The following is a 13,857-nucleotide window of genomic DNA, read 5'->3' on the forward strand; positions in this document are numbered from 1 at the left end:
GTGACCATGCTGTGTATGTCTATATATATATATATATATTATCTGGGAGATGAAAAAGTATATAGAAAAAAATATTACAAATAAAATAAATTACATATTGATAAAAAGAAAAAATATATAGTTACGATAAACACATTGATATACCTGGTTTAACAACAAATTTAACACCAATATTAAATAATCTCGGTAAGATGTTTCAAGCCAGTAAGGTGAGTATGCTTTTTGGAACATTTTTCTTATTCAAACTTTGATCTTGTACATAAATAAATGACAAAAAAGACAGTAAATAAGTATAAAAAAAACAATAAACTGCATAAAATCAAAGTATAATATTGATATATGTAAATTATTCTAAATAAACTGAAGTTCAACGTATATAAAGAAACTAAAGAACATTTCAATCATATGTATTCAGATACACTAGTCCAAACACTTACAAGTTATCCTGAATGTTTTATATTAATCATGTGCAAGTATATATAAATTTATACATTCTTAACAGTCTCACACACGTAAAATTCCTGTAATGTATATTACAATTTGTAAACAAAATGCTTAAAATGAATGATTAAATCAGGCAATATTGTTAAACCAGTTAATACATATTAAATACATCATTCTTCAGACTTTCAACCAAATATACTAAACAGTAACTACAAGAAATTCACAATGCAAGACCATATAATTGTATTACTCATGGCTTTTTTATGGCAGTCACTTGTGCTGGTATATTTCTTTAAATTATGTAAGTACACTACATTTTTAATGCAACTTTTTTAAAAATCTGTTACTTTCTACACCAGCGTTTCCCAAATTGTGGTTCACAACCCAGGACCGGTCCATGGAAAAAAAAAAAAAGAAAAAAAATGCTGGCCCACAGAAAACTAAAAAAATTAAAATTAATTAATTTTAACCCTTTCACTACCAACTGCCATTTTTAAACTTTCTCCAAGCTCTTGTTGTATATTAAAGAAAAATGGGTGCTACTATAGCGTGAGGTCTACCTCCCGTTAGTACTATAGCGTGAGGTCTACCGCTGCATTATCCATCCCTCATGGATATCACACATTTCCATACACTTATTTTAGCGATAAACACTTAATTTGATACATTTTTATACATGTTTGATAGACCTGGGTAGGCGACATATGGCGGTAGACCTCACGCTATAGTAGCACCGAAAAATGTAATTAAACCAGTTAATATAAATATATTCTAATAAAATTAATATTTTACATTATAATTATAATTTAAATTTTCATTTCATCTATCTTGGATTTATCAGTATTTCAACTAAGCTAATATAACAGGAACGAAAAGTAAAAGTCTGTACTTAAGACTATGAAACTATAGAATTCACCAGTTGACAGCTGCCTTTATACCTTCAGTCCCTCAGGAATTAAGTTGTACTCACTTTGTGCAATTTAGAGAGCCTAATATTAAGTTTTATGGTGTTGATAACCTTGAGATTCTTGTGAAATACCGTAAATTTAAACCACATGTTAGCTAGACATGTCCCTCTGCTGAGTCCAAGCCGATCTTCCCGTCTGCAGGTAAGATCAAAGAAGGGATTTTGTCTCACATAAAAGGACCATTTGTTCATTCAAGTTAACTGGTTCTTCGAGACAAGTTTTAGGAATTTTATTCCAAATGCGTTAAATTTGCTTACTCTGTTAATAGAAATTGACAGACATGCGAGACCTGAGTCTTACATCTGGTGGCACCAGGTGGCAGCAGACAAGTTGCTGGTGGCCAGTGTTAGAAGTGTCAGTTTGTTCTGAGAAGAGAGAGAATTGTTTGTGATATACTTTGTACTAACTAAATATATTTATGTTGTTCATTTTTAAGAAAAACTCTCTCCAATATAGATAGATGGCTCAAAAAACATGCATCACACAAGAAGACCTCAAGTGGTGTGCAAATGCAGCCTAGTTCGAGGTTTGAGGGGCCTCAACCTTTTTTTATTCACATCAAGGGAGCCTCAGACTAACAGAAATAAGAAAAATGAAATAGTTTTTCCAAACAATAATTTCACACACTTTTTGCACTTCCAACAAGAACAATGGCTGACAAAATTTTTAATTTAATCAATAATTTTATAATTCAGAGTGGTATTCAATGAAAAAAATGTGTTGGATTGAGTACCGATGGTGCTCACTCAATGGCAGGTTCCCATACAGAAGTTTTCTAAAAGATCCAATCAGTGGCACCAGACTGTGAATGGGTGCACTGTAGCATTCACAGAGAGGCATTAGCTGTGAAGAAAATGCCCTTACTTTTGAATTCAACTATGCAAGAATGTGTTAAATTCACAAACTATATAAAATCTCATTTGTTGAATTCACAAGAATCTTTACTGCTTTGTGCAAAGAATTAGGAAGTGAACATGAGCATCTCCTATTACACCGTGAAGTTCGGTGGTTATCAAGAGGAAGTGTCTTAAAAAGAATCATCGAAATGAAGAATGAATTTATCTTGTTTTTGGAGCAACATCCCCCATCAGCAACAGATGCAATATTTGAATTCAGAGACAGGTGTCATAATTTACATTAGTTAATTAAGGTGGCCTTTTTATTTGACATTTTTGGCTTCTTAAATGCATTAAATCTAAAACTTACAAGGTGCTAACAAATATTTTTAAAGTCCAGGAAAAGATAGAAGCAACTATAAAAAAATTAACTTGTGGGTACATTGAGTTGAGAAGAGAGATTATAAGTCTTTCTCTACTTTAACAGAATTACAAAACAAGATGAAGAAGGAAATATTCCAGATGAGATTTTATTATCAAATAAAGAGCATCTTTTGGGGCTAAATTCATGCTTGAAGGAATATTTTCCTCCAATTACCAGCAGTAAAATGTGGATCAGGAATGGTTTTACTGTTGACACGGAAAACGAGGAAGGATTACAACTCAGTGAATCAGAAATTGTTTCTATTATTGAACTTTCCTGTGACACCGCATTGAAAGACTGTTTTAGTTAAGTCTCATTAATTAATTTTTGGCTGAGCTGTCATGCTGAGTATCCAAACTTATCAGAAAAAACAGCGAGATTTCTTATGCCCTTTGTCACGACTTATAAATGCAAATCAGGCTTTTCAACATTGGTTTTCTTAAAAAACAAGTACAGGAACAGATTAGATGTCAAGTAAGATTTGAAGATCAAACAGACTTCTTTTCCTCCTGATTTGAATTTGCTGTGTGATGAAAAACATAAGGTAAGTTTATTTCTTAAAACACCATTAATAAGTATACAGCTAATGTAATGATTAAAAAACAATGAACTATTACTTCCAGCTTAATGTTACGGCTTAGCCATGTCTAAGTGGGTTATCTAATTAGGTATTTGAGGACGTCGAGCCTCATGAAAAATTAAAAAAATAAACCGGTCCCTAGTTGGAAAAGTTTGGGAAACGCTGCTCTACACAATAAAACTCCTCTGTAAAACAGATATGTCTTTAGCCTAGTTTCTAACTAAAAATAACATATTTTGGAATAATTTTGAATGATTTAATTATAAGATTAAAACATTTTACATCTTCTTAGTCTATATTAAATCAAGATTTGTTCCCCATACACAAGAACAAAATCACCTGTTTAAACTTTTGCATATAGGACGTTTATTCTCATTCTATACGTTAACAGAGTTTCAATTTTCTGTTACAACCAAATTATAAAATCACTTGATTATGTTCCATCAGTATGCTGGGTAATTTATTAGGTGAGTCAGAAAGTTGACCTTAGAAATAAAATCATTCAGGCTTAGTAGAGCAGCACTTTCTACAGATTTAGCCAAAAAAATGAAAGGCCAGATCACATGCGGCTTCTAATAATACGATCCATCTCTACCATCTTTTCTCTTATGAGTATTTATACACCAAGAACAAGAAAATTTGATGGAGTAAATATATATATATATTATCTACCTTGGCAAAAATTTCTTGTTCTTACCCCTGCTAATTTTATTGCACAAAGTTCCAGTTAGTAAATTCAACAAGGTATTTTATGGTAATAATGATGTTGAAGTTAAAAAACTATACAAACGTCATGAGTTTGTACACTAATAAAACAATAACATAATCTCACACAATGGATTACTCTTAAAATATAACTTAATACATATATATATATTCTAAAGCAATGATAAATATAAAAATAATAATGAAATTTAATTAATTTTTGTGTGTGGATGATCTCATGAGACCAAATGGCTTTCTGTGATTTTATTTTTATACTTTAGATTCTTAAAAAAAAAAATAATCAACTTTACTAGGCTTCTTATATCTTTGGTAATAAAAGAATTACAAAGTGACTCCTGCTAAATTTTGGTTTGGATTAGTTAAGGTCACTAATCACTCTTCCTGACAGCCACATGAATAAAAAAAGTACTTTAATGATATGTCAAATAATTGTCTGGCATCACATAATAAACATTGATGCACCTTCTGTAACAAATGGAATTAAACTATAATTTCATCGAATCTTTCCTGGAACCAGTCTACAATCCCCGTTACTGAAGCATTATATAAAATATCAATTTATATCTGTGTAAACACTATATGTGCATGTGTTTATCAATATCTATGGAAAGATCACATATTTATATAAATAACTTTTCTCATCATTCTTGACTGTTATCAGCCATTAGAAATAAAATGATAGACAAATATGATATGGAATAAGAATACAGCCTACTTACACTGTATATATTTATACAAAAAACAAAACAAAAAAACAACAACTATCTAAATAAAAAAAATACAAGATTGTTAAAAAAAGCAACTTAAAAACATTTGGTCCATGACCATTTAGTAGATAAAATGTTAGTCTTAATTTAAAAATAGGAAAAAATAAGATATACAATTTCTCATATGCTGAATACTAACTTTCAGCACACGGCCCATTACACGATGCCACAGGAAACATTTATACCCTGAGGTATCCTGTAAACTCACATACTGTACTCATTTACAGTACACTACAGGGTGGGTCATAGTCTTCTTGGGGTAGAAAATGTTTGGTAATAAAATTAATAAAATAGAAATAATGATGAAAAACTCCTTGATGCCCAGAGCATGGAATAACGGGTTATGTATACACTCCTCAATGCCCAGGGCATGGCATAACGGGTTATATATACTGTATGTAACTAAACCATTTTTTGACACGTAAAATTTAACTTCTGTTGTGGTTATATGAAATCGTATATATAAAACAAACTTCCACTGGTTGCAATAAACATGAATAATACTTCATTATTTGTGTTATGCTACCTAATAAACCACTACAAATTAAAATCATCCATGGTTTAGCAATCTAAATTGATTAAAACTGCCATATTTTTCTTTCTTTCTTTCACAGCAAACAAAAATTTACTTTGGGTAGTATGGGACACGTACGGCTTTTAAAACGAATTCTTGAAATACATGTGATTATACATTGTTAGGTATTCATAGGATACTTATACTGTAAGTAATTCCCAACAATGAGAATTCTTGAAATACATGTGATTATACATTGTTAGGTATTCATAGGATACCTGTACTGTAAGTAATTCCCAACAATGATTTTTGCATTTCCTTTTTTTATTTATTTTTATCAGAACAGGTGTTGAACGTGTCATCTCACCAATGTAAAAAAGAAGGAATACTAACAAAAGAAAAAAAGGTTTTCAAGTTTCTTAGATCTTTTACATGATTATAGAATGAATAATGTGCTTTCACAATTGTCCTGATTTACATCTGCACATCTGTTGTCCGTGTTTCGAACTTGGTTATTCGATGAAATTCCTTCAGGTGTCTGACCATTATGGACTGAGAATCACAGCTGTGATGACACAAGGTACACTGTATCGATTTACTTTTTCTTTTACCAGGATTATCTTCCTGTATGGTTGCTTGGCAACTACTTCCTGGGTTATCCTTTGAAAACACAGAATTTTCTTTTAGAGACACACTTATAGGCAGAGAACTTGTGCTGCTAGTTCCATGACTAGTCTTATTACTTCTTAAGCTTGAAAACCAGTCACTGCCTACATGTCCAGCTGAAGAGGTTTTCTGGACTCTGACACTTGAAACATCCACAGAAGCAGTATTTCTCCTACTCTTGTGACACTTTCTTGGTGTGACCTTTGACCCATGGTGAAACCTCAAGTGATGTCTCAAGTAGCGATTTTGGTAAAATTTAGCCGAACACTTAGCACAACCATAAAGTGGTTTTAAAAACTGACTCAGTTTCTTATGGCTTTTAATGTGTTCTTGTAAGAGAGAACTGGATGAAAACACCCCTCCACAATATGCACAAGAATAACGTATGTTGTTTCTAGCTTCAACACCGCTTTCAGTCTTTTTATTATGCATTACAGTAGAATGTAACCGTGTTGGGCCAATCTCCTTATTGTACATAGATTTGACATTACATCTGGAAGCGAGAGATATCTGCTCAGTGTCTGTTGAGTGTTTTTCTTGTTTCTCACTATTCAATGGTTTAGAACAACCAATACACATTACAGTTGGCTCTCCCGGTTTCAGTTTTGGCTCTTGTTTCTTACCCACTCTGGAAGAAGACAAACACTGGTTGGGAGGGTAATGTTCCTCTGTTATCACAGAGTTGTATCCATCATGTTGCTGTAGATGGTGAACCAGAGGATCTGCAAAATAGAAACGTGCTGAACATAATACACACACAAACTTGGGTAACTCTTTGCTAAGCAGTAATACTTCTTCTTCATGGTTTCTGCTCAGGTGTCTAGAGAGAGCTGACTGACTGTAGTAAAACGTTGGACAGAACTCACACAGGTGACGGACGTCATTGTGGACTTCTTTGGTATGAGAAAAAAACTGGCTACGTGAATTAAAAGTCTTCTTACACTTGCAACAATACATGGTGGAAGCAAAAAAATGTGGAACCTGGTTCGTATCGGCATGTGACCAGGAGTGGATGTTGAAGAGTAACTGTGATGGAAAGTGACTAGCACACAGTGGACAAGTTACAATAGATTCGGGATTGTCAGTACAGTGCTTGTCACGATGCAAACTCCAAGATGAGTTACAGTTTCTTTCATCGTTACCTAATTCACTTTGCACTGGAGACTTTTTCTGGTTACCCTGAAATCCTACAGACATATTACTAACACCATGATCAACAAGGAAGTGTTTCTCCAGATCTCCATGATTACTGAATGACATATTACACACACAACAAAAACACCTTGAGGAATTCAGCTTTCCCTTCATATTAATATTTTTCTCTAATTCACTTTCATAGCCAAATGAAGGACCAAATGGGAGGTAGCGTTTGTACACAACAGCATTTTGTATATGAATGTTTTTGTCAGTACCTGTTTTGGTACGATTTTCTTGATATCCTTCTATTTCTGGCATGTTACCTAAAGACCAGTGACCTAATGCACCATTCCTTCCTCTATCTGTTAGGACATCTTGTGAAGCCCTTGTTGTACCACAGAGCTGGGTTCTACTGTTCTCACCATTTGATACAGATGGATATTTTAAGGAACTCTTTATCACCTCAACATCGCTACATCGACCTAGCTTTTTGTCTTCAGTATGAATTGACTTTGGCATTTCCACTATGCCTTCATACTTGTGCTCAACTCTTTGTTTTTCCTTCGTATTTTTGAAGTTATGCTCAGCTCTTTCATAAATTTGACTTTCAGTTCCAGAAACACCATCATAAGCCCCCTTCTTCTTTTCATTCAGTTTCCAATGAACTTGCTGATTTGACTTTTGCAACTCCTGTCCTTTGTTTGTCAATTTTGCAGAAACTGAGCTGCTCTTGCTAGTACCAGTGGTGCTATCATCTTGCTGTTTCACAAGATGTATGTTAAATTTTCTGTGTTTTTCAAGATATTTTTTCTCAAAGAACTTGGCTGAACATACTAAACACTGGTATTTTGGTTCACCAGTACCCTGTAAAATGAATTTTTTCAACAGTTTTTTGTGGTTTCTTTCTGCATGTTTAACAACTAATACTTGGCTTGAAAATAGTTCAGTACAAAATGGGCAATTGGTAGTAAAAGAGTAACTGGTATGTGGTTTTGTAGCAGGAACTTGTCCAACAGTCTGAAAGCTGTCTTGATTCTTGCTTCCACCATCACTTATGGCTACTTTCTTGAAAATCTTGTGATGTTCTGCTTCTATATGACTTTTCAAAAGATCTTCCTTGTAATAGCATGCATCACATAACTCACATTTATAGAAAACTGCATTATCTAAGGTCCTTATCAATTCATCTTTGTGTTTTTTGTGTATATGTCGTTCCCAAGGTCCAGCAGCAAAGTAATAGACAGGGCAGAAAGGGCAATGATGCTTTTCCATGATCTTCAAAAGTTAGTGTGACATAAGGATGTAAACACAAATGAAGAACAGTTTCTGTAATAGTAATGTCAATACAATGCAAAACCTTAAATACTACTGGAAAACAAAACAATTTCTGTAATATTAATGTTGATACCATGCAAAACATTAAATACAACTGGAAAACAAAACAGTTTCTGTAATATTAATGTTGATACCGTGCAAAACATTAAATACTGCTAGAAACCAAAGATATATACATATATTTAATGCATGAATGTTAATGAGCCAAGCGGTTTGTCTGGTCAGCAGTTCTCAAACTTCAGTAACCCAAGGATTCCGTTTAATTTAAAATTGTTTCGCTGACCCCTAAACATATTGATGCATTTTGTTTTGAAAAAAATAAAATTCCATGTATATGAAAAGCTGTATTCCAAAATTAAATGTTTTAACTCATATAAATATAAATTTATGAAAAATGTTCTATTTTATAAATCATACTTTAAAAAAATATTTATGATATTTTGAACATGCCTCACTGCCCCCTGGAGTACCCTTGCAGACCACAGTTTGAGAAATGCTGATCAAGGTCATTTATATGTATTGATCAGAAGAAAAAACTAACTTCCTGTCCATTAATTAATCAAACAGTTTGTAAGAAAGTAAATCACATCATTTAATTTCACAGACAATTTCTTCGTAATCAAGGAACGAATATGCAATTCATACTCACGCTAAATATAGCATTTAGTCCTACTCCAGAACATAAGGAGTTCCAGGAATTCTGATGCTAACATTTTCAAAGTTCCTAAACTGACTATGACAGTTTTTAATCCTCTTCCCTAAGAAATAAAATGATATGGTGAAATGAATTAGACTGAGCATAATGTCAGTGGGTGATCAAACATTCAACAAAATATTAAGTTATAGAAAAACCTAAAATATGTATTAGTTTGTGTTAAATGTTGCAGTTGTTTGCTATTGTTATATTATTTGCAACAACTAACAAAACTTTCATGTATTCAGATACAAGTTGATTTAAATGTATAATTTCAAAATGGACTAAAAACAACAGGATGTTTATGTAAAAACAAAACAAAAAACAACTACATACAATAAACAAGGATGGTCATAATTCATTTCACTGTGCTTATTACAACAAACAATCAACACTCAAAGTGACTTAATTGTTTTACAATAAGCAAATAAATACTTATAAAATAAACAAAATTTCATTGGAGCACATACAGGTCTGCAGACTCATGAAAATCTCTAGACTTTAGTGCTCTTTATTCACTGTGTCAGTCTTAAATCTTGTACTATCTTAGAAGGACAATGATTTATTGAAAAGAGAGCAAAGGAAGGCTACTAGGGGTGATTCACGAGTTGGAGGTGCTGTCATATAAAGACAGGTTAAGGTTCTTTAATTATTTTCTCTCAAGAAAACAAGGGTTAGAGGACATCTTTTTGAAGTGTTCAAAGTTTTAAATGGAATAAACAAGATTAATCCATCACCTTTTTTTGTTTTAATGGTTAGAGTAGTAGAATTAGGGAACATAAGATATGGCATGGTAAAACTAAAAAACATCTATAAATTGGGCAGTTTTATTTTTTGAACAGGGTAGCTAGATTTTACCTCACAACAGATCACCTTCAAACATGATAGATGCAACAGGATTGGAATAGTTCAACTTCAGGAGAACTTCTGAAAGTGATGAGTACTTGGGGAGTTAAAGCTGGATATAATATGAGACATACACTTTGCATCATTAGTTAATATTAACTTTAGTTATGCAAAATTTGAAATTAAAAGATGTATGCAAAATACTTTAAATAGTAAATCCCGCCAAACTAAGGCTTTAGCCTTCACTTCAGTATTGAAGAACAACAATCAAAAAACAAATTTTAATACAGATAAACATTTCTTAAGTATGACAAGTACATTTTTCCATTAACTTAAAAATTAATGAATTAACAATTAATTATAATATTTAACTTTTTATATTTAAAAATTAAACTGCAAGCTCCTGTGGTTGAATTACCAACTACATCACTATTATTTGGTATTAAAATACTACTAGTAACGTACACTCTGGTGTCTTACTCTTAATCTTAGCAACTTTGAAATTGAATTTCAACATCAAAAACAGTTAATGTTGAAAGTTGAAGTAGTCGTGAAATGATTAAGCTTTTCAAAAAGCTAAATCATAAACAACATATATATATATATATATATATATATCACAATAAACGTTATACTTATATGATACAATTTAGATAATATTAATATGTAGGACAATCTCACCTTTAAACTCCAACACACTAACGATCGTGTTTATTTTACTTTACAAGCTTATACGCCCAACGTTAATTTATTTGAAAAACTGTTCTTTTGAAAAGCGCCCTCTAGTACATATGGTAAAGTGAAATGTCAGTGTGGCAAAAGATAAATGAAAGAGGAAAAAAATTCACTGGAATTGACGGCAAATACTTATTGTGTTAAAAAAAACCATAAATGTAGAGGACGGGGTTTCAAAAGTCTTCAGAACCTGAAGAGAAAGACTTTCGAAACGCCTTCCTCTACACAAATGTTTTTCGACAACAGGCAGTTGCCGCTCATACCAGTGTACTCATCATAAATACTCTGCCTAAACAATCTATCAATGAAAAAAACATTATTCGCGTGAACTTACTTAGGATGTGTGTCACCTTCTTATGTTTGCTATAAGCATATAATATGAAGAGATTAATATAACTCTTGAAATTTTGTCACGATTTGTTGCAAGTAACAATTTACTTTTTCCCTTGAAGGATGTCTAAAGTTACGCCACATAATTAATAGGCTTATTTAAATAAAATAATCACAGCTTTATTTTTTCTTGAAAATTAATCTTGATCTTGATTTTTCTGCGGAATAGTGTCAACTTAAGGATGGATAAACGTAAAAATTCAATTTATTTCACGGAAAAAATAATTTGGAATTATCTACCTGAAGGGCATTTTGTGCGTACGTAGAACAAACAGACAGGTAAATGATCTCTAGGAGCCAGGTATAACCGAGTTGACTCTAACTTTGAATTAATACCCAGACAGCTAGCAACCGCAAGGGATTTGTCCGTCTCTTTGAATTAAATAATGGGACTGGTTGTCACTCTTCTATGATGCTTCAGACTGATAACCCTACACGCTAACGGCGAGACCACAACCGACTGAACTCTGAAAAAAATTTGTATATTTAATAAAACTTAACTTTTGGTTTATTATATGTTTCAGATACTTATACGAGATTTGTTATCTATGATAGATATTTGCAATAAAAGAAAAAGTGTAGTATTTTGTAAATTTAATACTTGCATTTTCGAATTAGTTAATTGTGAAAGAGGTTTCAAATCTTTCCAGCTTTCTAACCAGATCTAACTATTCAAGACTTTTCCTCCTAAAATGATATGTAGCTATAAGCACATGACTTCACATTACTACTGTTGTAAAAGACCAGACACAGATATTGTCATCCATGTTGTGTATCCTGTTAATACAAAATAACATTTCGTGGCCGTCATGTGTATTATAAGAGTAACAGTTAAAACCCATTATTATATCAGAAAATAGTAGCCCAAGAGTTGGCGGTAGGTGCTGCTGACTAGTTATATTCCCTCTTGTCTATTAGCTCAAAATTAAGAATACCTAGTGCAGATAGCCCTTGAGTATCTTGGGGCAAATATCCGAAACCAAAACAAACTTTCAAGGGTAATCGTAGTGTGTATGCTCTAACTGTTAATTTTCCAATAAACTTTTGTAACCATATTCTACATTCTACATAACTATTCACGATACGGTTTTGTCACATAACTTGAGCTGCTAATAACATTTTAAAATCATAATTGAACGGAAATTGCAACTTCATAACTTTTATTTTGGTCAACAAATAATATTAATAATAACGAAGGAAAGGCTTTAAGAAACATACAAAATGTAATACTAATCCTTCAATGATATAATATAATATTAATATAAGTACTAGAAAAACATTAATACCAAAAACATATTTAGTTATGGCCATTTCGAAAATGTTTGAACTTTAACTATCCGTGTTAAACTTTAAAAGGTTAATTTAAACTACAAAAGTATCATCAACACTTTAAGTTTAACTAAAAAAAATTTAGAATAGCTTCTTCAATTAATCCTCAAGGACAATCACTTCGTTTTTAATTATCAATTTTACGACCAGATAGATGGGATGTCACTGACATTATCCCTAAGTCCGACTTTTGCAGCTCTTCCCTGGAGCTCGGCGCAGTATGTTTGTTTGTTTTTTGGATTTCGCGCAAAGCTACACGAGGGCTATCTGCGCTAGCCGTCCCTAAATTAGCAGTGTAAGACTAGAGGGAAGGCAGCTAGTCATCACCACCCACCGCCAACTCTTGGGCTACTCTTTTACCAACGAATAGTGGGATTGACCGTCACATTATAACGCCGCCCACATGTGAAAGGGCGAGTATGTTTGGTGGGACGGGGATTCTAACCCGCGACCCGCAGATTGCGAGCCGTGTGCCCTAACCACCTAGCCATGCCGGGCCTCGTTCCTAAGTAAGTAACTACAATATATATATATACATGTATATATGCTATAATAACAGTAATGTTACGTCTCTGGTCGTTTGTTAATTTCCCGTAAAAATTCTTCCCGAGGAACTTCAGCGATACAAGTCCTTTCTTAAATAAAACTAGTTTATTCTTTCTCAATACAGCTTTGCAATACACAGAATTTCCACAGTCACTTTAACTTCAACACGCGGTATAATTCACAACAATTCATGCACTTTACTTACGGTCATTACCGCTCACTTGACTCGGTTATCTGTCTCTATATCTGTCTATCTGCAATTATTATCTCCGCTTTATTTGCCGGGCATATATACTAAAATAGAGGGCGCCTAGAAAAGACTAGAGTTACCAGGAACAGTCGTGATCCTTCTAGAAACTCCAGCGCGCATGCTTCCAGCGTCACGTGACTTACACTGTCATAACAGTAATTTAGTAAAATTACAACATAAAAATTAAATGAGTAACAAACAAAATACTACACATAATAAGAAATTTGTAATTTAAACGAAGACTGCATGTTGCTCAGTGTTGGTGAAAGTTGTTTGACGTGAAGGGTTTCAGTAATTCCAGATCAGTTTTGGCTTTGCAAAGAATATTGAAATTTGATAGGTTAAGTTCATGTCCTGTTTATCATGTCCAGATAAAGCAAAAGAGTTACTCAACTTTTTTGTGTTTTCATGGAAATACCACATATGCATTGACTCTAGCTAGTAGATGGTGTTTGGTTTTGTCATTATATGAGGCCTTATAATGTGTTAATATTGTTGCGTCAGCGTGGTCACGTGACTAGTATCACGCCACGTCCTTCTCTCGAACCTTCGTGAATTATCGGGAGACTACTAGATTGAGGGTAGTCTGGTATATATAAGATGGTCACAACGTGACGAGGTAATGAGTAATTGAACTGCACTCAGAGAGTGTATAATTGAACTCGAGCAC

General features: G+C 33.0%; 1 protein-coding gene across 2 annotated transcripts; it reads right to left on the reverse strand.

The window, feature by feature from the left end:
• Positions 1 to 4,910: 4,910 nt before the first annotated feature.
• LOC106459974 (zinc finger protein Xfin-like) lies at positions 4,911 to 10,679 on the reverse strand. Of its 2 annotated transcripts, XM_022386551.1 has the most exons (4): positions 10,619 to 10,659; positions 9,950 to 10,049; positions 9,047 to 9,155; positions 4,911 to 8,388 (listed from the first exon to the last, which is right to left on the reverse strand). In XM_022386551.1, exon 4 carries the CDS (start codon positions 8,332 to 8,334, stop codon positions 5,734 to 5,736), a length of 2,601 nt encoding a protein of 866 aa, XP_022242259.1. In that variant the 5' UTR covers positions 8,335 to 8,388; positions 9,047 to 9,155; positions 9,950 to 10,049; positions 10,619 to 10,659; the 3' UTR covers positions 4,911 to 5,733. The 2 variants fall into 2 exon arrangements, with proteins under 2 accessions (XP_022242259.1, XP_013775104.1); XM_013919650.2 differs by lacking the exon at positions 9,950 to 10,049 and having other exon boundaries at positions 10,619 to 10,679.
• Between the last annotated feature and the right edge of the window lie 3,178 nt (positions 10,680 to 13,857).

This window comes from Limulus polyphemus, unplaced genomic scaffold (genome assembly GCF_000517525.1).
Source record: "Limulus polyphemus unplaced genomic scaffold, Limulus_polyphemus-2.1.2 Scaffold689, whole genome shotgun sequence".
NCBI lineage: Eukaryota > Metazoa > Arthropoda > Merostomata > Xiphosura > Limulidae > Limulus > Limulus polyphemus.